At 38.9% G+C, this 26897-nt stretch overlaps 1 protein-coding gene across 1 annotated transcript in view; it reads left to right on the forward strand.

The window, feature by feature from the left end:
- Positions 1-3199: 3199 nt before the first annotated feature.
- Positions 3200-26897, forward strand: part of TMEM55A (transmembrane protein 55A) — a 41345-nt gene continuing 17647 nt past the window's right edge. The window contains exons 1-5 of the mRNA XM_004679739.2: positions 3200-3282; positions 6877-7104; positions 20907-21055; positions 25434-25540; positions 26638-26761. Of these exons, the coding sequence (XP_004679796.2) occupies positions 3270-3282; positions 6877-7104; positions 20907-21055; positions 25434-25540; positions 26638-26761 (621 nt within the window). The 5' untranslated portion in view covers positions 3200-3269. The remainder of the gene's footprint in view (positions 3283-6876; positions 7105-20906; positions 21056-25433; positions 25541-26637; positions 26762-26897) is intronic.

Below are 26897 nucleotides of genomic sequence, written 5' to 3' on the forward strand. Positions count from 1 at the left end.
ACCTACTAGTGCTGTGGATCTGAAGGACCCAAAATAGGGAGAAATATAGTTTCTTTACCTCTTTCCCACTTCCCACCTATAGATGAAGAGAGTGCTGTTTATCTCTGAACTTCATCTCTTCCCTCCTCTTCTAGGTTCTGAACTCTTCAGTGTGTGGGTATAGGAGGATTAAGAAAGATTCAGTGATCATTATTGTAGTCTTCATTGTAATACTTGACACGAATTCTTTGGCAAACACTGATAGATCATTGACAACACCTGTCATTGACAGGCACTCAAATACTGGATGTCTTGAAGGGGCATAAATGTAAGTTCTTTCAGGGCTTTCCCAACCCACAGTGCCTTTTTCTCAGCTCTTGCATTCAGTGGTATAATCCACTGAATCTGGGCTATTGTTGCTGATTTTTTTCCTTTATCAATTCAATTCCTAATGTCAATATCAGTATAAAGGTACAAATCCTATTTTTCTGATGCTCTTTTGGCCTGCTGGAAATGTATATGATCTCATCCAGACAGAAGTGATAACTAACTGCAATGCAGGCCTTTCTGTTTTCTCTGCCATCATTCTCCAATTCCATTTTCTTGTTCATATACATTTTGGGAATGCCAGCTAGCCTCTTTTCAAAACTGATATATGGCTAGAAAATAAAGTGATACAGAAACCCCAAGCTTTTCAAGTGATTTTCTCAGAAGTCAGAGAATATCAGGTAAATATCCTGATAGGCATTGAGGAACCCAGTTATAATCCTTACAAGAACATACATAGCATGAACATAATTTACATTGCATAGCTAGCTATTAAAATATATGTCTCACTTTAGGATTTCATATTGAACTTTTTCCTAAAAGTTCCTAAAAGTTTCCTAAAGTGTCCTTGAAAAACTCCCCTTTGCATTTCTTCGTTCCTTTATTGTTTGTAACAATAAAGATCAGCACAGACAGCCACATCTTCCATCCAGAGACTGAATTCCCCTTCTTACTCCTTGAATGTGGTCTGGTTTTACTTGCTTTGACTAACAGATTGTGATAGAAGTAACCTTGTATATGTTTCAAAATCTGAGGCCTTGACAGCAGTTGCCTTTGCTTTTCTGAGAGTACCATGCAGTGAAGAAGCCCAGAATAAAAGTATTTGGAGAGAGCATTTCAGCCAACCCAGTGTTCTCAGCTGAACTCACTTCAAGTTTATCTACAAAACAACTGCATCTTCGAAATCTAATACATTGTTGGTTTAATCCAATACATTTTAGGATGATGAATTATTACAAATCAATAGATAAATGAAACAGAAGCAAATACTAGAAGTACAAAACAGCAGATAACCCAACAAAAGCGGTTCCTGACATTACAAGGCCATAGATAAATGTAACAGAAATTAGTATGCTCTAATAAATTCCAAAACAAATGGCATTGTCTTCAGGGCCAGGCAGAAGGCGAAAGCTGGAAGGGATTGACAGTGGTTGTTACTGGACACTAGAAAATCCGGGAGGAAGCTGCTACTGGAGAACAGAAGTAAGTCAATTCATTGTTGCTTGTGGTTAACTTGGAAAGTAGACAATGAGCTTGTTGATTTCATTCAGTAATTTCTATGTAGACTACAGGAAGTAACATTTAGCTTATTCTATGTTTGATAAAATATTGCAAGAGAGAGATGGCAGTTTCTCTTTTTTTTTTTTCATGGCCATAAAAAAAAAAAAAACTACCACAAACTTAGCCCTGACATAAATTTATTATTTTATAGTTCTATCAAAAGTCCAGAAACAAGAACAAACCCAAATCAGTAAATTGATATTTAGTAAAAGTTTATTGTGCACAAAAGAACAGTTCATAAAATGAGGAAACTTCAAATCAAACACTGTAATGAAGCTCAGAGGCATGATGTCACAGGATGGCTTATCAAGTTCAAATGAAGAAGCTGTTTAACTTTTACAATAATTGACAATGATAGTGGGATTTTCCAGGGGGCAGGGGATTGGTTAAAAGTAATTATCTGATGCAATTTTATAATGATGATTTAAATTTATGATTATCAGAGATAATTTACAAGTGATAACCTAAATTAAGTTTCACTTAAGTTTATGAAAGTGTTTAGTGGTTTAAACGGCTTTGTCCATTTGGCTTTGTCCATTCGGGGGATTTCAGGCTCATCTAAGTTTTATTTGGTCAAAGAGTTCACAAGTCCAACACAGCATTCATTCAGAGAGCCCATTTGTTAGCAGTGCTGCCTTCCCACTTACAAGTTCTAGAAGATCTATTTTCTTGTTCATTCATGGAGAATCTAGTTCTTTGTGGATGTGAGACGAAAATGCCCACTTCCTGCTGCTGTCAGCTGATAGTCACTCCGGCTGAGGCCAACCCTGTGGCCTGGTCCTCTTCCTCCATCTTCAAAGCCAGCAGTTGATTCCTTCTCACACTTCGATTTGTCCCTTTCTGTGAATATCTCTAGCCATAGCCAGGAAGTTTCTTAGCTTCTAAAGACTCATGTGATTAGCTTTGACATACCTGGATAATCCAGGATATTCCCCCCACCTGCAGGTCTGTACCCCTCCATAATATCTGCTAAATCCCTTTGCTGTTTAAGGTAAATAATTCACAAATTTTGGAGACCAAGTTATGGAGATTGTTTTGCTTACCACATAGATGAATTAAAGAAGGAGTCTTCGGTTTAAAAAGAATTTAAAGGGATTACAGAGTACAGTCTTTCATCTGGTGAAAGATTTTAATTGTAAGAAACGACTTCAAGATAAAATTAAAGTCAAGTTGATGACTGTAAAACCCTTTAAGATTTCTGATCTGTTCAAAGCAGTGGCTTAGGACTTCCTTATATAGATAAAGGTGTTGCGAAGAATCTGAATGGCCTCAAATATAGCCCAACACAAAGAGAGAGATACCAGTCCCCAAAAAGAATTATGTTTGTGCCTTTTATGGTAGTAGATAAACTCCAGTCAGATACACAGAAATTTCGCCAAGCTTTTTTTTTTTTTTTTAAGATTTATTTATTCATACAGAACTGGGGTACAGGCCAGAGATGCGGAGGGTGAGAGGATTCACCAGAGACAGAGTGAGGAGCAGAACAGGCAGATCGACGAAGTACACTGCTGAGGGGAGCAGCGGGCGGGCCAGGAGGGGTCTGCCACGCCATGTGGTCACCTCCGGGGCAGGTGCAGGCGCAGGCGGGGATCGAACTCATGCAGAAGTGGCTCAAGCCTCTTAGTGCTGTGCTTTAACCCGCTGCGCCACCAGGGAGGACCAATTTCCCCAAGCTTTTAAGGATGCTGTATCAACCTAGATTAAAGGGACAAAGATAGGTCAAGATGAAGAAAGATCTCGGGATCCCTCATTTTCTACAACCAGGAGGCAAGCTGGGAAAAGCTACTCAGCAGCAAGCTTTCCTTTCCATATCTTAACAAACATACAGGATCATTGCTAGGGCCAAGAGAGAAAGGGAACAATAGATAAGGACACCAAATATCATCAGGAGCAAAACTATGCTGTAGTAAAGGATCAGTTTCTGGTTCTAGGGTAAATGGAGCTGATAACATATACACAAAAGGATTTTAGGATTCTACGGCTTAGTAGATACTAGGCACCTTCCATTATGAATGTATAAACACTTCCCTTTCCTCATCCTATGAATTATAATATTGAATTGCTTATTTTTGTTATCCTATTCTTGGTTCACCATTAAATATTGGAGACTGAAGCAGGAGGAGATGAGGAGGGCATATAATTTGCCTTTTTAGTTCACAGCAGTCCAAATCAGCACATGCTGCACTCAAGATGCTGAGCCTGTGGCATCATACTGGAAGAGCTTCATCTGACCTGGCCTGGATTTAGATGACAGAATGCACAAGAATCACACAGGATCATGGGAATGAGTGGGTGTAATTTGTGAGAGGGATATTAAGCATTGTGACCAGAGGAGATTGTGAGATTGGTATTTAATGGCCTCCCATGAAATATGTCTTCCTGTGTTCCATACTCTTTACAAAGTGACACTGTCACTCTTTTTTTTTTTTTTTAAAGATTTATTTATTTATGCATACAGAACTGGGGTACTGGCCAGAGATGCAGAGGGTGAGAGGATTCACCAGGGACAGAGTGGGGAGCAGAACAGGCAGATCGACGAAGTACACTGCTGAGGGGAGCAGCGGGGCATGTCAGGATCTGCCATGCCATGTGGATCACCTCCAGGGCAGGTGGGGATCTAATTCATGCGGAAGTGGCTTAAGCTTCTTAGTGCTGTGCTTTAACCCGCTGCGCCACCTGGGAGGGCCAACACTGTCACTCTTTTTAAGATGAGTTGGACTCTATTTCTTGACTGGTCTTGTGACTAACTTGACCTCTGAGGCCCCCACTTTCCTTTGGACAAGAGACAGGCTAATGGAAGAAGAATGTGTGGAAGTGATGCAATTTGAGATCTGAGCCTGATCTCAAGAGGTCCCCTGGCTTCCACAGTCACCCTCTCAGTGTACAGTGCAGATTCTACGGGGCCTATGAAGAAGCCTGCAGTGAAAAACAATGTGGAATAAGGGAACCAGCCACCCCAAGGGTCTCAATTGAGTCCAGTCCCCACAATCTGCCTGCCACTGTCTGTGTGGTGTGGCTTGTTACTCAGTAGTAGATAAAGATAACTAGAAGGTAGCTTGAGGTACTAAAGTAAGTACCTTCTCTTTCAAAACACACATTAGAGCATCTTATGAACAAAAATAGCCCCAGAGTTCTAAAAAGTCTTCAATTGATGAGTATTATTTAATATTTACTGAATAACTATTCCTCTATTGTAGTATTTTTAAACTAGAGTGAAGTGATAATGATAATCATCTAATAAGCTTGTTTTTTTCTTTACTTTTTGTGAAACTCAACATTGTAAAATTATAACCTCAATATATCCACAAATTTTAAGTGTAAGAAGAATAATTGCCATCAGGTGTATCACCCTCAATAAGTTCTGAAACAGAGCAGAGAGATACATAAAGAAAGAGAAAACTTTATGTTGATCATTACCTGGGCAATAAAGAAACCCTAGTTGTAGAGGTGGAATGTTGAGATATAAATCCAGTGGTTAGTCAGATGGCTAAACTGTCATCTTCAAAAAAGCCAAGAAATGCTTTTCACTTGTTTTTTTTTCCAGCTAAAAAAATTTGTTTTAGTTAAGACTATAGTACTGGGAAGGGTTTGCTCATTCACTCGATTGTTTATTTGGCAAATACAAGTTCAGTACTTACTAACATGCCAGGCATTGTTATGAATGAGATATCATCAAGGAGCAAGGTGAGGAGCATCCCAAGATGGAACAATTTCTAACTTCACAAAGTCCATTGTGGGTAGAGGGAGGGTGGAAATATAAACAAACTGTTACAATAGGGTGTGGTAGAAAGAAGACAGAGACACTGGGAAATAAGACTTTGTGGCTGCCTTGGACAAATTTCTTTAACATTTAGGTGGCAACTGTGAAAATACCTATTCACTTTATAAATAACAGGTACTTTACCACATCTTGAGCCCTCAGTTTTCAAGTTCCCAGAGGCCTATGGATGCCCTTGGATCACATAATTTGTGGCCCTTTTTATTGTATTGTGTATATACTCACACTACTGATCCACAAAAATGTTGCAACAGGACAAATATCACTCTTTGATTTTCAAATTTCTCTTAAGATTTCTAACTGATGCTTAAATGGATTTCTGGGAGAAAAAGTGTATCTTCAGAGAGCAAAATGAAAGCCCTTCTTAATGTAATATGAGAGGCTGGTTCAAATGTCCAAAGTTTACTTTTCCTCATGCCCATTTAAGTCTACAGCTGGCAATACCAGCCTCATTTTTGGTTTTTGGTTGTGCTGTCTCTCAGTTATCTTGAAGGTCAAGACCATGCCTGACTCATCTTTGCAGACCCTGCAGCAGGTAAAGTTTGATGAATGAATGACTCAAGAATTACTGCAGAAAAATTCTTGTTCAAGACCATACCTATCATCCTCTTGCCTATATAAACCAGTTTAGCAAAACACTTAAAAAGAAAAGATAAAAATCAACTAAGCATAGAATTGTCGATTTAAAATCAACAGAATGTAAGCCAATATCCATGCCTACCTTATGCTTTTTGTTACTTACATATGAAAGATAATTTTAGGACATTAGTTCAAGAAAACAGTTAAAAAATTATCTACATGAGACCTAAAGTTCATTATTTGTGCATGTGTTGGGTAATACAGTACAAATCAAAACCAAAATGGCAACCTATTTTGCAAAACGAAACTTACAAAAGGATACATGTTCTGCATCATTTCATTAAGACAAAGTAGCTGGATTTTCAAAGAGGCTTTAGAAAAATTAACATCAAAAAACAGGAACGGCATTAATCTTGCAAAAAAAAAATCTACTTCCTCTAAGACAACAGAAGGTGAAAAAAACGGTTTCATAGCAAAAGCAGCAATTTCAAGAAAGAACCCATAACCCTAGGAATAAGCTTTCTTCCAGTAATTGCTGCAAAGTTTGACAGCAAAGACTCCCACCTCCCCCCTGGAGTAGGTAAACTTGAGATCTGTGTTTGCAGTAGTTTTCCAGTAACCAAGTCTCAGGCCTTTCCTCTTACCCCTTTCGGGCTGCTCTCTACTCTTCTCTTTAGTTAAGGGAAGGCAAAGTACAAAGAGAAGACTTCTTCCCGCTCCCCTTCCGCCCCTCCAGCTCACTTCGCACCTTCCCTTCCTCGCCCTTCCCAAACAGTCCTACTGTGTTCTCAGCGCTCGGGCTCCTCCCCTTCCCCTGGTCGCCCCCACTCCCCGCGCTCTTTCTTTCTCCTCCCCTCCCCCATTCCGCATCCCGACGCGCTTCCCGTCCCCCGCCTCCCGGTCCCGCACCCTCCCCACCCCCAGCCTCCTGCCTTGTGACACATCCCGGGCGCTCCCGGAGGCGGCCGCAGCGGCAGCTGCACTAGCCACCACCTCCACCGGAGCCGCAACCCCCGGCTCAGCCTCCCCCGACCCCGCCGCGGCTGCTGCAGTCATGGCTGCTGATGGGGTAGACGAACGCTCGCCGCTGCTATCAGCATCCCATTCGGGAAATGTCACTCCCACCGCCCCACCGTACTTACAGGAAAGCAGCCCCAGAGGTAAGAGCAGCACAGACCTTTTTGACTTTGCAAGGAAAAACCTAGAACGTTAAAGACCCAGGAGTTGAAGGAGGAGGCGAGCCACTCACTTGGGCTGGGAGAAGGAGCTGCCGACTGTGTTCTGAAGCAGAGCTTGCCTGCCTTAGAGCTTCACCGCAGAGCTTTCTGGCGTGGGGTGGGGTGGTGTTGGTGGTGATGTGTGTGTGTATTCCACCCCCTTTTATCCGCTGGTGTGATGTGGTATGTTGTGTGTGTGTGTGTTTCACCACTTCTTATCCAGGGTTACAAGATGTGACATGAATTTCCCAAAGCTGGACTTTGCTATTTCAGAGCAGTCCCTAGTGCAGCTGAGGGTGGTGCAAATCTTTCACAATCATTCACAAATCCTTTCAGGTTGCCGAGAAACCCTGAGTACTGCTCACCTTGGCATCTGTCCTTGAAAGGGCTTAGCTTGAAAATTATGCATCTTTTACTATTCACCTACCAGTGCTGTGTTCAATCAGGAAATTGCTTTACTAAAAGGAGGCGTTAATCAATATTCCTGGTGTGTCTGAAATTCCTGCCCTTATTACTCTCACTGTGAGGAGTTTATGTTGGCTTTAGTTGTGAATGAGGAGGAATAGGAGTGAAGATGGGATATTTGTGATGCATGTTTGGGAGAGGTTGAAATTAACTTACAAAAGTAATCCAAGTCAATACTGCATATATTTCTATTTATTTTTCTTTTCAAGACAGCATCAAAAAGGATTTGATAGCACTGGGGTCTGGAGAAAGAAGGGAAGGATCTATTTACCAAACTATTACATTTATCTAAAGATGTATCTTTATTCTAAGCCTTTTTTTTTTCTTTCCCTTTCTTCAGTTGATTCTTACAGTAAAAGTAAGGTGAGAGCTGGAGTTCTAGAAAATGGAAGGCAAGACTTTCAAAAAAGATTGTTCAAATATGGCACTTACAGATATTGCTAAGTGCATCTTTTGCTTTTTGGCTGAATGTGAAGGAAGTTTAAAAGCCAAAGGAAGTAAAAGTGGATGCTTTTGAAAATATGAACAGATCATGTTTCTTGTAACTCAACTTTTTCTAACTTCAAGTCTGGAATTGGAGCAGCTGTAGAGCTGGTTGAACTTGTCTGGGATTTAAAATTTCCATAGGAGCAACAATGTAGATCTTAATCCACAACTAACAAGAAACAGGACAAAGGAAGATGTTAACTGAATAATTAAGTGTGATCAATGAGATCAGAAATAAGGCACAGAGACTCACTCTTGGAAAACCCACAAGTCATGTTGTTGGTTAGTATTAAATTTGTATCAGAGGATAGCAGGTTGGGACATTTCTTTTCGTGGGTATCTTTGATATTAATATTCTAATGTTATCTCAATGGCAAGGTCTAGAATAGGTTTAACTGCATAGCAATGCATGCTTTACCTTCACGTCACCCTTTTGCAACAAAATGCTGACTATCAAGAGAGTTTGAATTGAAGCATCTGTCTTATAGCTAGTTTTCATGCCCTGTATCTTGCATTGCAGTTTTGTATTTCAGTCAACTAGTAGCTAAATTATTTCACAAAATGGTCATACTCATTCACCAGCTTGTAGTGAACTTCATCATTTTCCATATTTTTGTTTAATCTGGTAAGACTCTTTTTTACTACACAGTAAATTACAGGTTCCAGTTCAGCCACTGAGAAGTTTCATTCCAGAAAATTTTAATAACCTGAGAAATTGAATAATTTAGAAAAAAACATTTCCTGTCTTATGACAGAATAAGTTATTTTCTAACTGATAAAAGAGACAGGTCAGATAATCAGAAATACTAAGCTCATATGGTATAATACATCATATGGTATAATACCTAGGAAGCAAGGTATATAGATGAGAACTAAATGCATTTTATTTGAAGTTTTGATAAAATATCTCAATAAATAGTAAATAGATGTTTTCATAAGTATTTTGAGTGATACACAGGATCTAATTGTAAAAGACCGGAGCTATTCTTTCATTCATTTAGTAATTCACTGGGTAGCACTATATGCTAGAGTTTGCTCTAAATAGACAAGATGACTAACCCTATACCTTCATGGAGCCAGGTTGTAGTAGGAACAAAGAAGAACTAAACACATGGCTGAATTATTTTAGATTGCATGAGACATTCTGTCACTAGGCCAGATGTTCTAATAATTGACAACAAGTAGAGTTGAAACTTGGGAGTCAAAAGTTGGTTTGTGATGTCATCTATAATTTTTTTAAGAGTTTACTTACTTATTTTTGTGTATAGGCCAGAGAAGGGTGGAGGAGCAGGGGAGGGGAAGGCCTGAGATTGGGAGCAGAGCCGGATCTACTGAAATCCACTGCTGATGGGAGCAGCCAGAGAGGCAGAGAAGTCTGCTGAGCCATATGGGATGTGGGTCACTCCCTGAGCAGGGGTTGGACTCAGGCCTTGGTGGTGATAGTGCTGAGACTTAACCCCTTTGCCACCAGGGAAGCCCATTTATAATTATTCAAATTTTTGTTTTTTAAGAAGAGCTACAACAAACAAATATCTTCTCCAGCCCAGCCCATTGCTATTTGTGTCTTTTCTAGGGTCAGGAATATTAGCTCCCACTTTAAGATGAAAAATTCCATTTCAAATTGAAAGTTGGTGGTTTAGGGTCAGAAAAATTTTCTTTTCTTACTCTATAGGTCCTTTGGCTGTCTAATAATTAATTTGACGTAAGACAGTTCAACAGGAGAAAAATCTGATGATGTATATATGAAATGCAAGACATAGACTCAAGGGCAAGTTGGTCATTTGAGGCTCATAGACCAGCCTAAGCTGAAGAATGAGAGAGGGGCCTGTAGAGGAAACAAATAAGCAATTGGGGGTGGGGAAAGTAATCCTAATAACTTAAAAACAAAAATCAAAAGGCTGCTATGATCAAAGACATTCTGCAGGGGAGGAGGAAGGAGAAAGATAAAATAGGTGGGAAGAACACAAGGGTCTATGGTGATGGGACAAGGGTGAATGGTAGTGGGAATTTCACAGAGATTACACTTGAGAGGAGAAAGCATACATTGTACTAGAATGATATAAAATAGATATAAAAAATAATAATAAGAGGGGAGAAGAATGCTTCGCAGTATGGTAAGAAGAGCAATTGTTTGTTATTAGATGTTTGCCCTGCCATGTAGTAGATCTTTCAGATAAAAAAGTTATCTGTGGCCCTCCCTGGTGGCGCAGCGGGTTAAAGCACAGCACTGAGAAGCTAAAGCCACTTCCGCATGAGTTCGATTCCCGCCTGCCCCGGAGGTGACCACATGGCGAGGCAGACCTCTCCTGACCCGCCCGCTGCTCCCCTCAGCAGTGTACTTCGTCGATCTGCCTGCTCTGCTCCTCTCTCTGTCTCTGGTGAATCCTCTCACCCTCCACATTTCTGGCCTGTACCCTAGTTCCATATGAATAAATAAATAAATCTTTAAAAAAAAAAAGTTATCTGTGTAATAGCTATCTTTCTGGGCCAGGCCTTCTATCTAAATTCCTACTCAGTTAAGGGAGAGGTAAATGTTTTTTCTCAGTCTGCTGGGCCTTAGTTTCTTAGCTGAAAATGATAAAAATGCCAGAGTGGCACGTTTTGAAGTGAGATATCCCCCTTCAGTAGAGTGTTTATTTCTGGACAGATTATTGGCATTGTAGTGGAGAACAGTTAATATTTGTGTCTGTTTTTAGCACAGTGATAATTATGTATGGTCTTTAACAGTCCATGTAGGTATCTAAGTGGATTTCTTCTATTGGTCTTACAACAATCTAGATTCCTGGAAATCACCACACACAGGGTTACAATGTTCCATTTCTACACTTCTCAATTTTTGTTAAAGCTTAGATATAAAAATAAAAGATCAATTTTAGATCCATTCAAAGGAGGCATTGGGAAAACTTTCACAAAATTTAGATATATCTAACTGATTTTTTTTTTCCTTTATACATCTGCTGATCTTATAGGTAGGCTGTGGGCAAAATTTATATTTTCTTATGAAAAAATTGTTTATACCTGCAATTGCATAATTCTGTGTTAAACATGGGAATATGATTATACAATTGAATATCACTCTAAAGGAATAAAAAACTTTGTTATATAGTCACAGTTTTATTTATGTAGTATTTTATCTTATTCATTATGCAAATATATATTTGAGTAGTACCAATCATTGTGGTAGAAGGGGAAAAACTGAAATGGCTTCTTTGCCAGTTGAGTGGGGATATTGAGACATAAATTACATAATCATGCCAAATGAAGTGGGCATGAGGACAGTGCTGGAAATGTGTCAGTGCTTGGAAGTTATATAATAAAAGTCTGTTTAGGGAACTCAGGGATGACTTTCGGAGACTTAATTACTCTCTGGAAGTTGAGCAGTAGGGGTAACTTGACAAAAGGAGTTGGAAAACATTTTAGAAAAAAAAAACCAAAAGACAGTATCTAAACAAGCCTTTAGCAAGAGAGAGCATGGTAAATACAAGGAACTGAAAGGCCAGTGAGATTAAAGAGGAAAAAACAATAAGGAATGTGCTGCAACATGGGATTGGAAAGGTAGATGTGGTTGGAATTCTCTAAATACGCCCCAAACCCCCTTTGATATTTAGCTTTTTGGAGAGTGAGTACCTTGGAATCTGAGCTGACCCTGTGCCTCAGTTTAAACCTGAAGACTAAGGTAGATGAGCTGAATGTCTTAGAGCCTGGGCCACAAGAGGCTGAGCAGCATTTGTCTTGGTCTCTTGCGGAAAATGCTCTCAGGGAAAAATGACTTGTCATGTGAGAAGTTGAATACAGGTCCTTCCTGGTGGCACAAGGGGTTAAAGCTCAGCACTATGAAGCTGCAGCATGAGTTCGATCCCTGGCCAGGGACGCAACCCGCATGGCATAGCAGACCTCTCCTCAGCAGTATATTTTGGTCAGTCCATTTGTTCTGTTCCCTACTCTGTCTCTGGTGAATCTTCTCACACACACCGCCCCCCTCACTTTTGGCCTGTACTGCAGTTCTTATACACATAAATATATAAATTTTAAAAAGAAGTTGAGTACAGATTACCCTTCTTTGGGGAGCCCTTCAATAACCACATGGAGAAACTATCAGCCCTCAAACTTATGAATGAAGAAACCATCTCAGCTGCCCAGCACAGTTGAGCTTTTGACCAGGCCTTTGCCCATGACAAATTCTTACTGTGTTTGCATGATCCATTCTAGGTGAGTACCATCCAGCCAAGGCTAAATGATCCTCAAAGGGAGCTAGTATTAACTGTGTTATGCCATTAAGTTTCCAATAACTTGTGCAACAGTGGGTACTCAGAACAGAAAGTATATGTCAGTCCACACAGGGCATCATCATTGCTCATACTGAGAACTTTGCCTTAAGCAAAAGGATGGTCTGGCTTGATATTATTATTTTCTTAAACCACTCTATCAATTCGAGAGTGAATGAGAGGCTAGAGTGGATGGAATAGATGACTGGTGTGCTTTAATTTGTTCAGGCTCCTGTGACAACTGTATTATAGTCTGGATGGCTTAAACAATTACCGGGAACATCCAAGATTAAGGTGCCAGCATATTTGGTGTCTGGCGAAGATCATATGCAGAAAGAGAGCAAGAGAGCTTTCTGAGGTCCCTTTCATAAGGGCACTGATCCCACTTGTTAGGTTTCACCTTTATGATCTAATCATCTCCCCCAAAGCCCCACTTCCTTATAGCATCATATTGAGGATTAAGATTTCATTTTATGAATTTGGAGGGACATAAGCATACAGACTGTTATGCTGGGTATATTTGAACAGTGTTTTAAATTTCTGAAACCCTTTGCAGAATTTAAGGTTAGCAGTGGATTGGCAGGAAGAGATGATACAGATCCAGAGACCCATATCACGGGCACAGCCCACTGTATAATTAGATTAAGCACTCAATTTATTTGCTAAGGGTTCTGAAATACCCTGAAAGAACCCTTGTCATAACGAGCAGAAGTAGATGCGACATACTGGAGAACAGAGCTTACTGAAGGTCCAGCAGGGTATGTACCTCCTGTGAAACCAAGCTTCTTGCTGAAGTCTGGTTTTGTACTATATTAAATTTAATGTTCTAATTAGGAGAAGTTTTTCAAAATGGTTCTTGAATCAAAATCTGTCTTACAAAGCCACAGCCTCATAAAGGGAAAATAAAGCCTAACTATTGGCGAAGTATAGCTGCTTCCAGTTTTTCTGTGTAATGGTCATCCTGTTTCCTATACCATCTATCAGCAAGCATCAGGCTGCATGATTCTCTTATCCTATTTCATTATGCCCACAGCCCACATTTCTTTCAAACATTAATCAAGAAATGGTTCATTCAGTTAGTCATCTTTTCAAATATTTGAATGCTCTTATGCTTTTGCAGATACCAGGGAGCTTACATCCAGCGAGGTACACACACAGTAAAAATTATAATTTCAGAGAGTCAAGAAAATAGTGGCAAATGAGGATTGAGGAAAAACTGACTATGTGGAGAGTGTTTTAGAAGGGGTTTTCAGGAAAAGCATCTGCAATGACATTTGCCCAGACACGTGAAGATTGGAATGAGCCACTGGGAGACTTAGGGGAAGAGTGTCCCAGGTAACTGGGGGGCAGGTATGAGACATGCAGTTTTTATTTGTTTATTTTTCAAGATTTATTTATTTATGCATACAAGAACTGGGGTACAGGCCAGAGGTGGGGGGGAGAGGATTCACAGAGAGAGTGGGGAGCAGAACAGGCAGATCTCCTGAAACACACTGCTGAAGGGAGCAGCAGGCGAGACAGGAGAGGTCTGTCACACCATGCGGGTCACCTCCCTGACTGGGGATCAAACTTGTGCTGCAGTGGCTGTGGAATGCTTCATAGTGCTGTGCACAACCCATTGCGCCACCAGGGAGGGTCCTAGACATGAAGTTTTTAAATCAATGAAGTCAGTGGTGTAGAGCCTGGTGACACAGGGCGAGTGTTGTAGTGGAGGTTGGGAGTCTAGGAAGACTACCTGAGGACATATTTCAAACAGCAGGAATTGCTAGTGAATGAGGGGAAAGAAAGTTACTAAGCTACTAGTTAAAAAGTTGTGCTTTTTTTTCTAGGATGGGGAAATAGGAAGAGGGGTAAAATACCCCAGAAGTCAATATTTTACTGTAGGCAGGTTGAGTTTGAAACACTTTTAGACACTGTTCAATGAAGATGTTGAGTAGTTAACTGGATGCAGAAGTCTGGAGTCTAAGCAGACTAGAGAGGAATTGCATTCAATAGTGATTTACAAAATATATGGTAACATGTTGCTGCAGTGGGAGATGATGTTCTCAACTTTCTATTTATTTCCAAGGACTCTGTATGCTCTTTTCAGGGATGTCAATCTTTAGGATAGAACACTGTATTAAAATCTTGCAAGGTTGGCCAGATGGGTGCAGATGTTAGATAGATGGCTGTCCTTTACTGTATTGGAGGGTAGTAAGGAACTATCTTGGAAGTGAGTGATCCTAATGGAAACCCTAATTCTTCCACTTTGGGGAAAAGCAGACAACCCTAGATATAGCTATGTGCTCAGCTGGATTGTGCTTGATATCTGCAAAGATGAAGAAATATTGAATAACCTGGGAATGGCGTCCCTTAAAAGGGAAGACATTCTTTCTGCTAGTCTCTGTTCTTCTGTGAGGGCTTCATGCTTTCCTTTAGTTGGGAGGTGGTACCTTGAAGATTGTATTGCTTTGGCACCTTTCCTTTCCCTGGTTGTTAAGTGAATTTCTTCTCTGTAAAAATTAAGCAGATGTGAAAAAGAAAAGGAAACCATAGGTCCTCTTCTCAACCTTCAGGTGAGTCTCTCAAGCATTGTGTAATGAATCCCATATAGCCTCAGAGAACTGTCTTCACATGTACTTTGGCCAGGAGCACCTGCACTTGAGTTTATGCCCAATTCTAACTTTGACCTTGGAATAGTTACTTCACATCTCTAAGCCTGTTTCCCACCTGAGAAGGTGTGGTAGAGATGTTATTTGCTTTTATAGTCTGTTACACAGTTCTTGGTATTTAGACCAAAGAATCTGGATACATTTAGAATAGATGTCTAACTTTGAAATGTAGTTGGTTATTCTTTTTTTTACCTTATTCTCTCTTTGACTAAAATTTCTTTTTCTTCCAGTATTTTTGACAGTTTGAAAGATAATATGTTGAATATTAAGAATTGTTGACTTTTTGAACATTAGAAGCCCAAGTAGCATGCAGTATTTGTCTCTCCATACATTGATTTCGTATATGCCACATGCATTTTGTTCCAAGCACGTATTTCTAATGGCAAAATCTTTCCTTGTCCTATATTTTGCCAGATTGCATTATTTTAACTTGGTAGGATCATAATGTGGATTGTAAAACAATATACGAGCAAGGTCCTAGCTCCTCAGCATTTGAGCCCGTGGTTTCCACAAAGGAAAAATTAGGGGAAAGGTATGTTGAAAGATGAAATTTTATAGTTTGAGGGATTTAGCAAGGAGCTAAGATTCCTCATCCAGAAGAGAGCAATCCATAGAGTGAGGAGAGACTGGCAATACAATGCTTGAGAGGCAATACAGTGCTTGTGACTTTCAGATGTCTGAATTGTTATTAATCTTAGACCAGAGCGCATATTCCCAAAATAGGCATTGATGTCTATTAAGTTCTGTGGACTCTGCCAAATAATGCAACTTTATACTTTTTTTTTAAAAAATTGTAAGAAAGAGGACTCTCCCTGATGGTGCAGTAGGTTAAAGCACTGCATTGTGAAGCTCTCCAAAGCCACTGTAGCACCAGTTCCATCCACGGTCAGGGAGCTGACCCACATGGCATGGCAGACCTCTCCTGATCTGCCTGCTGCTCCCCTCAGCAGTGTACTTCGTCCATCTGCCTGTTCTGCTCCCCACTCTGTCTTTGGTGAATCCTCTCACCCACCACACCTCTGGCCTGTACTCCAATTCTATAAGCATAAATAAATAAATTTTTTTAAAAAAATTGTAAGAAGGGAATTTTCCAAATTTAGAGAATTCAGGGGCACTATTCTATTTCTTTGTGTAGAATACTTTGCTGTGTTCAACAAAGTAGTATATGGATTTGTCACCAGCCCCTGAAAAGGTCAGATGTCAAGGAATGCCTGAATACAAGATGACCTAAATGGTGGCAAGATGATCTTTTATGATCTAGTTTCAAAAATCTAATATACTGTCACTTGTGCCATGCCCCAGTGGTCAAAGCCATTATAGCCGCCTGGACTCAAGGTAAAGAAACTTAGACTTCATGTCTCGGGAGGAAAATGTCCAAGTATTTGTGTAAAATAACCCTAATAAGCCCTGGTATTCCCATACACTAGTGCACTGTGCAGTTGGTAAGATGTCCATTGGTATTGGTGCAAGCTATGCTACAACCACACTTAATATGGTATCCCTGTTTTTCTAGAGTTGCTGTTTGGAGAAAAGAGTTAATGGTAAAAAATTATAGAAGGATTGCAGTGCTTAACAATATGCTAAATTATGTTTGAGGGATAGTTTCCTCCCCTTGCCTCCCCACCCACAACCTTTGACACGTGCCTTTGTCAGACTTAGATGCCCCCTTCTCTGCTTCCATAGTCGCCTGGGTACCTTCCTTATCATTTACCATACTAAATTATAATTGTAGTGGGGTTTTTTTTGTTTTGTTTTTTGCCTTCCTGTATGCTAAGAATGTGAGCTCTTTGAGTCCCAGGGGAAAGCCTCATTGTCTATGGTATATGTAACTATACTTAACAGGCTTCTCGTGCAGTACATGGTACAGAATAGATGCTCATGTACTTGTGACTGACGAATATTAACTCTAAGGTGTCCACCATGCAATGCCCAGCTGCTGCTGCGTTCGCCTGATACATAGTTGAAGGCTGCTTGCTTTTTGCAGGCATAATGCTCATAGGGTAGGAGGGCCCTGGAGCAACAAAGCCAGCAAACAAGCCAGGGCTATGAAGATGTGATTGGTGTCACCGCTGTCTTACCTTGTACATCTTTTGCAGCGGCCCTAACTTTTCAGTCCTCCCAAAGATGCTGTGTTGCTTTAGTGGAAATTCTTGAGGTCTTGATGTAGCTCTTCCTCTCTTAGGCATGGACTCAGGAGGTTTTGTTTTGCACTGGAAGAAAACATCCCATAGCAACCGAACCTGCTGTGTCCTCATCTATACTCTCCACAAAGATCTCAGGAGCAGGAAAAAATGGACTTTTTTCACTGCTGATCTTTTATGCTTTTCTGTTTCACCCTATAATCAACCACAGTATCCTAAAATAGCTCTGATTTTAATCGGATGTCATTTTTCAAGTTTGATACATTTTTCTCAAGGACCTAGAGGGCTGAATATAGAGGGTGTATTAATGAAGTGAGGTAACTGGAAAATGTGGCCATTGAAGAGATTTAAAAGGAAGAACTGATAGAAAGGACGGCACGTTTCAAGCAAAAACAATTCTAACCTTTAAAATGCTGGAGGATATATCTGGGGAAAATGAAGTATAGATTAATACAATAGAATGAATTAGCAGCAGGGATGGGCTGTTAGGTATAAAAAGATAAATTAGGGCCATGTTTGTGATGGGAAATGTAACTCGATCACTGGTGGGTTTAAAGAATAATTTTGAATGTTGTAGGAAGGCCATGATGGATACCTTGTGATCCACATGCCTTCCTCTTGTGTCTCAGGTTTTATTAGTCTCAGCTTTCTGTGAAGTTTTGTTACCATGAACTGGTCTTCAACTGACATGCTGAATGAAATCCAATCAAAAGTTAGACTCTCTGGGCTTCAGTCATCTCTGTAAATTGAATGTTTACTATCCAAACCCTAAGATGGCTTGAGTTTCTGTTGTACAATTATGAAACTATAAGGGAGTTTTTCCAAGAGTGAGAACTACTGTTCTAACCAATACTGCTCATATGGAGGAGAAAAGATTTTTATTTTTTGGCAGATTTCATAGAGAGAATGGCTTGTTTAAGGAACAAAGCATTTCCAGGATATTTATGACTCTTCCACATCTAATGACCCTGAGTTCTGAGATGACATTGGACTTTTTATTCAGGGCAGACATTAAAAATAGGTATGATAATTGTGAATTGTTGGCTGTTTTAAACTGCAAAGAAATAAAATGAACAATCTAAGTACTAATTATGGTAGGCTTATTAACTATGTGGTAAATTTCTGCAGTTACAGTCCCTTTTAAGACAACATGGAGTTAACAGGTGAAGATTTCCTTGGGAAAAACATGTAAGAGGCTATCTCTAAATCATCTCAGACTGAAGTAATGGACAAAAACCTGAAATGATAGCCCTGAAAGCCACGTTTAGTGGGGCAATTAGGCTGCAACATCTGTCATCCTATTGATCTTTTGGATTAATTCCATTTATCTGGTGGGTCCAGCCCGTGTCCCCTGACTGCCTCACCTCTCTGAGTGCATTATTTGGAGAGGGTAGTCTATAAAGATGAGACACTTTTATCAATCAAGTTGCTCTCTAAGGAAGAGAGCAGTAATATTTTTAGTGTGATTTTCTAACAGAAATAGATGTGTCAGACAAATTTCAATGATTCATTCATTCATCCATCCATCAATAAATATTTAGTGAGCATCTTTTATAGACCAGTCATTAAGCACTTGTGAGTCAGTCCTGAACAAGCCAGACATGACCATGTCCTTGGAGCTTATAGCTTCTCCCATTTTAGGGTTCTAATCCTCTAGTTCAACTTCCCACGCCTCCACAAGAGTAGATAGGAGCATATTTCTGTCCCTTAGAAGGCCTTTTCTTCTTTGTCTTCTTCTTCTGATTAAAAATTATGTAGTACAGGCCCTCCCTGGTGGTGCAGCGGGTTAAAGCACAGCACTGAGAATCTGAAGCCACTTCCGCATGAGTTCGATTCCCGCCTGCCGCCTGCCCCGGAGGAGACCACATGGCGAGCCAGACCTCTCCAGACCCGCCCGCTGCTCCCCTCAGCAGTGTACTTCGTCAATCTGCCTGTTCTGCTCCCCACTCTGTCTCTGGTGAAGCCTCTCACCGTCCCTGAGCATCTGGCCTATACCCCAGTTCTGTATGAATAAATAAATAAATCTTTAAAAAAAAATTATGTAGTACAAATCCTAGAAGAAAACTTCACAGAATTCCACTGGTTCTGATGCACCTCATATCCTTGCTAGCTCATCCCCTGAAATTTTGTCCTTGGAGTGAAGCTTTTGCCTGGTTTTACTGTCCTCTTATGTCGTTACAATGTGTGGTCTTCTTGCCTCACCCCCAATGCACTTGTTTTCTTTTCCATTTTTTTAAAGATTTATTTATCTATGCATCTATGCATACAGAACTGGGGTACAGTCCAGAGGTACAGGGGCGGTGAGAGGAGTCACCAGCGGCAGAGTGGGGAGCAGAAGAGGCAGATCGACGAAGTACACTGCTGAGGGGAGCAGCATGAGGGTCAGGAGAGGTTTCCCACGCTATGCGGGTCACCTCCAGGCTGGGGATCGAACTCATGTGGAAGTGGCTTTAGCTACTAAGTGCTGTGCTTTAACTCAATCTGCTACCCTGGAGGGTCCGCATCTGTTTTCTTTATGAAGTTGTTTTGTCTTCACATAGTTTCTATCATACTATGCAAGATAGAGACCTAGAATTATGAGAGAACTCACGGTAATCTGTAAGTCAATTTTATGAATAATGCTGTTAAGAAAGATTTAAAACAATTTTTTAAAACAATTTTTATTACTATACATCAGAAGGTATATCTTCAGTTTCTAGTGAGGTATATATTCTTTTCTCCCAGAATAATACCCTCTTTATTGAGATCTGATCAAGTACTCTGCAAGGGTCAAAATTACAAGGGCCAAAAATATTGTTGACTCACTGTCACATAAACCTGTTTTTGGTTTCTTGATTAATACAGTCCAGGTCACTCTGGATCGACCTCAAATTCTTTCAGGGATTTAAAGCTATTTTTATAATTTAAGACATCTACAGCTTCTTTTTAAGTCTGTGTTTGGCAGTGCTCTGGTGTAAACCTCCTAGAAGTGTGCCTATGTTGTCATTTCAGAGTTGCCTCTTTCACTGCTTTGGCTGAATTCTGACTCATTTAAAGCAATAAGACTTGTTGCTAATTCTTTATGGGTCTGAAAAAAAAAATCTACGTGATAAGCCCCAAGGATGCCAGGTGGTAATATGCGTGTTTTAGACACACAAAATATGCCTTGTTCTAATTCATTAAAAAATACTACGAAGCTCAGAATTGAATCCAGTCAATAGGAAATTTCTATTTCAAAAATAGGTCTTTTCATGATTAGCTAGTGTGATTATATTTTACAGTGTCACAGAAGTTTCTTTAACTAGTACTTGGTAGTGGAGCTTCAACCCTGTGTAGGGGTGCAGCTCTTTCTAGATGTCCTAAAGGCAACCTTAGTTGCCCTTGCCAGTGCCCAATGCCCATCACTAGCTACAGAAATGAGGATGTTAGGCATAAATTACTGTTTTCTTATTGTAAGTTTTATGAACTGACATATAGGAACAGAGTGAGTATTTTGAGTATAGGTTAGTAGAAAAATACTTGGTCATTGGGGTGTATCTATACAAACATGACTTACCAGAATTAGAAATTATTCAATGAATACTTTTTAAGATGATTATATGTATGTTTATACTATAAAACTAGGACATGCTTGCTACCTTTCAAACAGTTGAAAGAATGGGGGGAAATGTTGATAGTTTCTGTTTTGCTTCTATTGCTCATAGCTGAAACCAGCCATTATATTGCTGAGACTCATTCGATGACTAATATCTTTTCAGCGGAACTCCCACCTCCATATACAGCCATTGCCAGTCCAGATGCCAGTGGTATTCCAGTAATCAACTGCCGTGTGTGCCAATCTCTCATCAATTTGGATGGCAAGCTTCACCAGCATGTGGTTAAGTGCACAGTTTGCAATGAAGCTACAGTAAGTGCAGATTTCCATTAATAAAAGCAGAAATTGTTATCTGATACCTGCTCTCTAAAGAAAGTACTTCAGTAATGTTACTTAAAAGTAGATGTGGGCCTGATCCAGATATGGTGATTTTTTTTATCCTGTCTGCTGGCCATTTATCATACAAGGAGGCCTCTAGGTATTTAAAGCTCATTCCATTACGAACATTCATGGTGAATTTAGATATGTCATTCAGAATTTTATTTTCTAAAATAAGACTGATCATTATTATTTATAATTCTTTTCACAGTGTCTAGCCACATCACAATACATTTTGATTTTCACTAACATGAACATATCTCCACATTCACTGCAAATGTGTACTTTGTACTCATGTGGAAAATCATTTGAACTTGTTCTATGTCTCTAGGACAACAGTGTGATTTTTCTAAGCTTTTGTGATGAAGCATTTATTATTGAAATCTGTGCAGGTGTTTCCAAGTAGCTTGGTATTTTATTTTGTTTACTTGATATTGTTTTAAAAAATGAACAACTAAATTTTACTGGGAAAAACATTGAAATTTTAAGTAAGGTTTTTATAATTTTAAGTAATTGATGTACATTGAAGTATACATTGATTAGGTATTTTTACTTTTCACAGTTAGGCTTATATTAAAAAATATTCAATCTAAAAATCCATAACTAAATAATAATTTAATTTTGGTATTTGTATATGTTCCCCTCTTCAGAAAAGTCTAAAAAAATTACCCATTTTTGTGCTTCTAGGACCCATAAATCATGAATATGTTTTATGAAGAAAAATCATAAAATAAAACCTTAAGTCATGAGCTATAGATTTCATTGTAAATATTTTTCTCTGTAAAGGTCATTATTTAGAGACAAACCTTATTATGTAAACAGTTGAAACCTACAAATCTGGTTCATTTCTTTTTAGATGAACATTCACTAGTAAATTTGATAGCATTAACTGCATAATTCGGTTTGTAAGGTTATCAAGGAAATATGAGTTATTAGCATAAATAGCAATTTTAAAAAAGTGCTAGTGTGTAACAATTTCCTAGGATTTGGTATTATGGTGATTTATTCTGATTCCTCCATACGTACCAACTTTTATTCTTTTATAAGTGGGGGAATGAGGAGTTTTAAAGCTTTATATTTATACTTGAAAGTAAAAAAGCAGACTAGCTTTTTTTTTTGTAAAAATATTAAAGTTAGGGGCCCTCCCTGGTGGTGCAGCGGGTTAAAGCACAGCACTGAGAATCTAAAGCCGCTTTTGCATGAGTTCGATTCCCACTTGCCCCGGAGGTGACCACATGGTGTGGCAGACCTCTCCTGACCCACCCGCTGCTCCCCTCAGCAGTGTACTTCGTTGATCTGCCTGTTCTGTTCCCCGCTCTGTCTCTGGTGAAGCCTCTCACCGCCCCTGAGCCTCAGGCCTGTACCCCAATTCTGTATGCACAAATAAATAAATCTTTAAAAAAAATATTAAAGTTAGTATGAATTTAGCCTTAATCTAACTTAACAAAAGTAATGAATTCATAGAGAATCAATAGAATTTGACTATAAATAAGCCATTTCTGAACATAAGGAAAAGTGTACTAAAAATTTTATATTATTACTGCCTCTGTTAAGTAAAGAAAACTAAAATAATTGTGAATGTTCTAGAGAAAATGAATAGCATCTTACCAGATTGCTTTCTATAGGTCAGTAACATTACAGGAGAGAGGGAAAAGTGAAAAATAGTCTTTGTGGAGTGCTTTAATATATGCCTTGTTAGTTACTATGTAATTTGACTTTACATTTATGAATGAAGAGGGGTCAGGCTACTAAGAACTTCTCTGGAGAAGTTCTGGTTTGGAAAGAACAGATATAATGGACCAGGATCCAACAGAATAGTACCCTTATTTTCACTATTGCTGTTCCCTGCTCAGATTTACTTTGATTCATTCTTTTCACATCCTCTAAAATAGGGTATCAGTCAATCTGTCCTCTTGGGCAGTCACCTGTGACAGGAACCTGATATTCTTGTGTAGATTAACAAAGCAAAGCAAAGCAAAACGAAACAAAGTTAATAAACAGTCTTTTTATTTCAGTAGACAGAACTGGAAGTGTGTGTGTGTGTGTGTGTGTGTGAGAGAGAGAGAGAGAGAGAGAGAGAAAGGCAGAGAGAGAGAATGTGAACAAATTTTAGCAAGATGGAGAGAATAAAAAAAAATTAAGGTTAAAGGAAGGGTGATTTCTAGGACAAGTAAATGGAAAATATGAAAAGCCCTGGAGAAACAGTGGATCTTTCTGGCTGCACAACCAGTTATGAGTCTGTATTTGGATGCTCACACAGTGGGGTTTGAACCCTCATTTGGCCATTTACTAGCTATCTATTTCTGGGCATCTAACCTCTCTAAATGTTATTCTCGTGTGACTAGAATAACATAACTACCTTACGGGCTCACTGGTAGGATTACAGGGTAAAGTGCCCAACACAGTGCCAGGTACATATGAGTTTGTTTTGTCAAGTAGGAATGTTAGCACATATGTGTATGGCACCCACTTCACTGCAAACCAGACATAATATGGTAACTTATATTGAGGACCAGTGCTTGAAATCTTATAATTGCCTTGTTTTCCAAAAGGTTCAACTGAGGTCTGCAAGTGAAGTGGGAATGAAACATAAGAAATCTTATCATTTGCTGGGCTCACATTTACTTAATGGTAAAGTTTGGATATATAGATATTAACGCAAATTCTGTTTTTTCTTTCCAGCACCTTAGATATTATATATGCATATTATATATTACTATACATATTACTGTGGATGTTTGTGAATTTTAGATATTCAGATTTTGTTAGCTACACTATAATTTAATGAGTTATAAGTGATTTATTGCTGTTTCATATATTCTAAGATAATTATTTACTTAAAATTTTAAAACATCTTTTTTTAAAATATACAGTAGCCTTCCAGAAAAGTCACAAAAGTAACAGTACTTAGTACAGAGAGCTCCCATAGGCTCTTCACATATATTCTCCAAATATTAACATTTTGCCACATTAGCATTCTCTTTGTAAATAAATCTCTCTAAATATTTTTTTTCAGATCCTTTTAAAGTAATTGTGGGCATGTTGCACCTAGACATATTAGGGCAAATTTCCTTAAAAAAAAAAGCAAAAATGTAAACAGATATACCTTAAAACCCAACCCTTAAAAATTGGCCACAGATCTGAGGCATCCAGGAAGGAGGAGAGAGGGAGAGGTGGAAAGAGAAAGGAGGGGAGCACACAGGTTCTGTGGTGGACCACAGGGGTTTGGGGGTGAGAGAGCTAGGGGACCACACCTGAGGGGAGAAGTCCTACTCTGTGAAAATATTAGCAAGAATGCAAAACAATGTACGTCATTAAAACAGTGAAAACTAAAACTAAAAAACGAACATTCACTTCCACATAGTACACTAATCAAATGCAGGAAGTTAACATTGGTATAATACTGTAATACTGCTATCTAATTCTCAGATCAAATTCATGTTTGCCCAGTTGTTCTTTTTAAAAAAAATCTGGCCCAGGAGGCAACAAGAATTACACGCTATGTTTGGTTATCATAGCTCTTTCATCTCCCTTAATCTAAAATCCAGTCTTTGTCTTTTATTGCCCAGACATTTTTTCAGAGCACTGAAAAGATATTTTATGCGATGTCTTTCACTTTGAGTTTGCCTGATGTTGTCCTCTTATGATTGGCTTTAGTTTGTACATTTTTGGTAGCAATGTCACTGGAACAATGTTCTATTCCTCTCAGTCTGTTGTCGGTTACTTACTTTAGTACCATTTGGTACTGAGGGAGGGTTATCAGTGACATTATTTATCCTTGCTTTTAAATTTGCTGAAAGTTAAAGAAAAGAAGACATTAGCGTATGACAAGGTTTTTTTTGTTGTTGTTGAAACAGGTCCAAAAAATTAGCCACTGCTAGTGATTTAACCTTAGGAAAGTTAGAAATTTATCATAATCTCCTCTTCCTACTTGCTCTTTGTGGACAGGTGTAAGAACCTGTCCACAGTGAATACACCTGACCAGACAGGTAGATGACCCTGTCTTGTGAATTTTAAAGGGATTACATCTCTTAGTGTATACTCAATATTTCTTCCATATGAAAATACCAGTACCTATTAATTTTGAAATATACCCTTCATAATCAAATCTCTACAATGTCCATAACTTCATAGGGTGTTTGCCAGTCTTTGAGCTATTTAAAACTATGTACAATATACTTTTCCTTAAAATCAACTTTAGTAGCCTTTTAGGAGCTTTCATTTTAAAAGAATTATTTCCTTTTTAAACATGAAGTAAGGCAATCTGTCCTTTGATTAATTTGCTGTGTTTACATTTTCTTCCCTTATCTAGCCAATCAAAAACCCCCCCACAGGGAAGAAGTATGTTAGATGTCCCTGTAATTGTCTCCTCATTTGTAAGGACACATCTCGGCGAATAGGATGCCCCAGACCCAACTGGTAAGAGATGAAAATTCGATCATTCATTTGTTCATTCAACAAGTAAATGTTACAGGCTCATCATAGGTAGGATTTGGTACACTTTCTCATCAAGTAAATAGAGGACCTATATTATTTTTTTCTTTGTTAAAGGATTTAAGGTATAGGTACTTGTAATATTCTTAAATGGACAATGGAAGTTTTCTTGATGCTATGTAAATACTTTATGCTTTGTGATTCATTAAGTTAATTATTGAATAATAACCAGTTTAACTTTGGTGTAATTCATAATTTTGTATAATCTCAGGCATAATTTAGCATTTATCTGGACCTGGGGGTGTTAGGTCACTTTGTATCATGCTGTGTACTGCACTAGTCTTCAATGAGCCAAATCTGTGCAATAAATTCTGATGTTATTTGCCCATTCTAACTGCTATAACATGCTCAGACAAGAACCTATCAATATCTGAATGGTTTTTCTTTCTATGTCTTTAACTTTTGACCACTATATGAGTCATTGCAACCCCATCTGATAATAGATTGGAGCATAGAAAGAGGTCCTTTTTTTCTTTTCTGTCCAACTCTTATTAAAAAGATCTCAAGAATACCAACAATAGAGAGAAATTTGATTGTGACTCAGCACTTTGCACCTTCATGACACACACATATTTGTTAATGTAGAATAGTTGTCTTTCTAGATAGGGAATGGTATTTTCTGATTTGAATTTACTACTTTTTCAAAACTAGAAGGAAATTTATAGATTTAATTATTTGTTATTAAAGTAAAATTGCACTTTAACATTGGATGAGTTTTAGGTGTGGATCATTAAGTATCATCATATGTATATACTACATTAAGTTCATGATAAGTGAACTTATTTCCTGATTTAAAGTTGCAAAAATTAGGCAATGACAGTTAACTTGTTGCCAAAGGCATTGACTTGGAGCAGTAGCATCATGCATGGTTTCAATGCCAAATTTAAAAAGACTCTCCTTATTTGTAAGACAAATGCAACATATTTTCAATGTGATATACCACATTTTTTGGCCATCTATTTCAAGCTCAGCCACTAGTTCATTTGTGGATTAATCAAGTTGTTCCCTTTTTCTTTCCACAGTAGACGCATAATTAACCTTGGTCCGGTAATGCTTATTTCAGAAGAGCAGCCAGCCCAGCCTGCATTGCCAGTCCAACCAGAAGGAACCAGGGTGGTGTGTGGGCATTGTGGAAACACATTCCTGGTGAGTAACCGGACCTTGGTCACAGGAACATCAGCATGGATGTAGATCACGATCAGATAGAGCTGACCACTGCTCATAGTCACAGTTTACCCAAGTGCAAATGGATCAAAAGATTAGAAAAGCCTTTTAAAGAAAG

This window comes from Condylura cristata, unplaced genomic scaffold (genome assembly GCF_000260355.1).
Source record: "Condylura cristata isolate star-nosed mole 26May11 unplaced genomic scaffold, ConCri1.0 scaffold00009, whole genome shotgun sequence".
NCBI classification, from domain to species: Eukaryota; Metazoa; Chordata; class Mammalia; order Eulipotyphla; family Talpidae; genus Condylura; species Condylura cristata.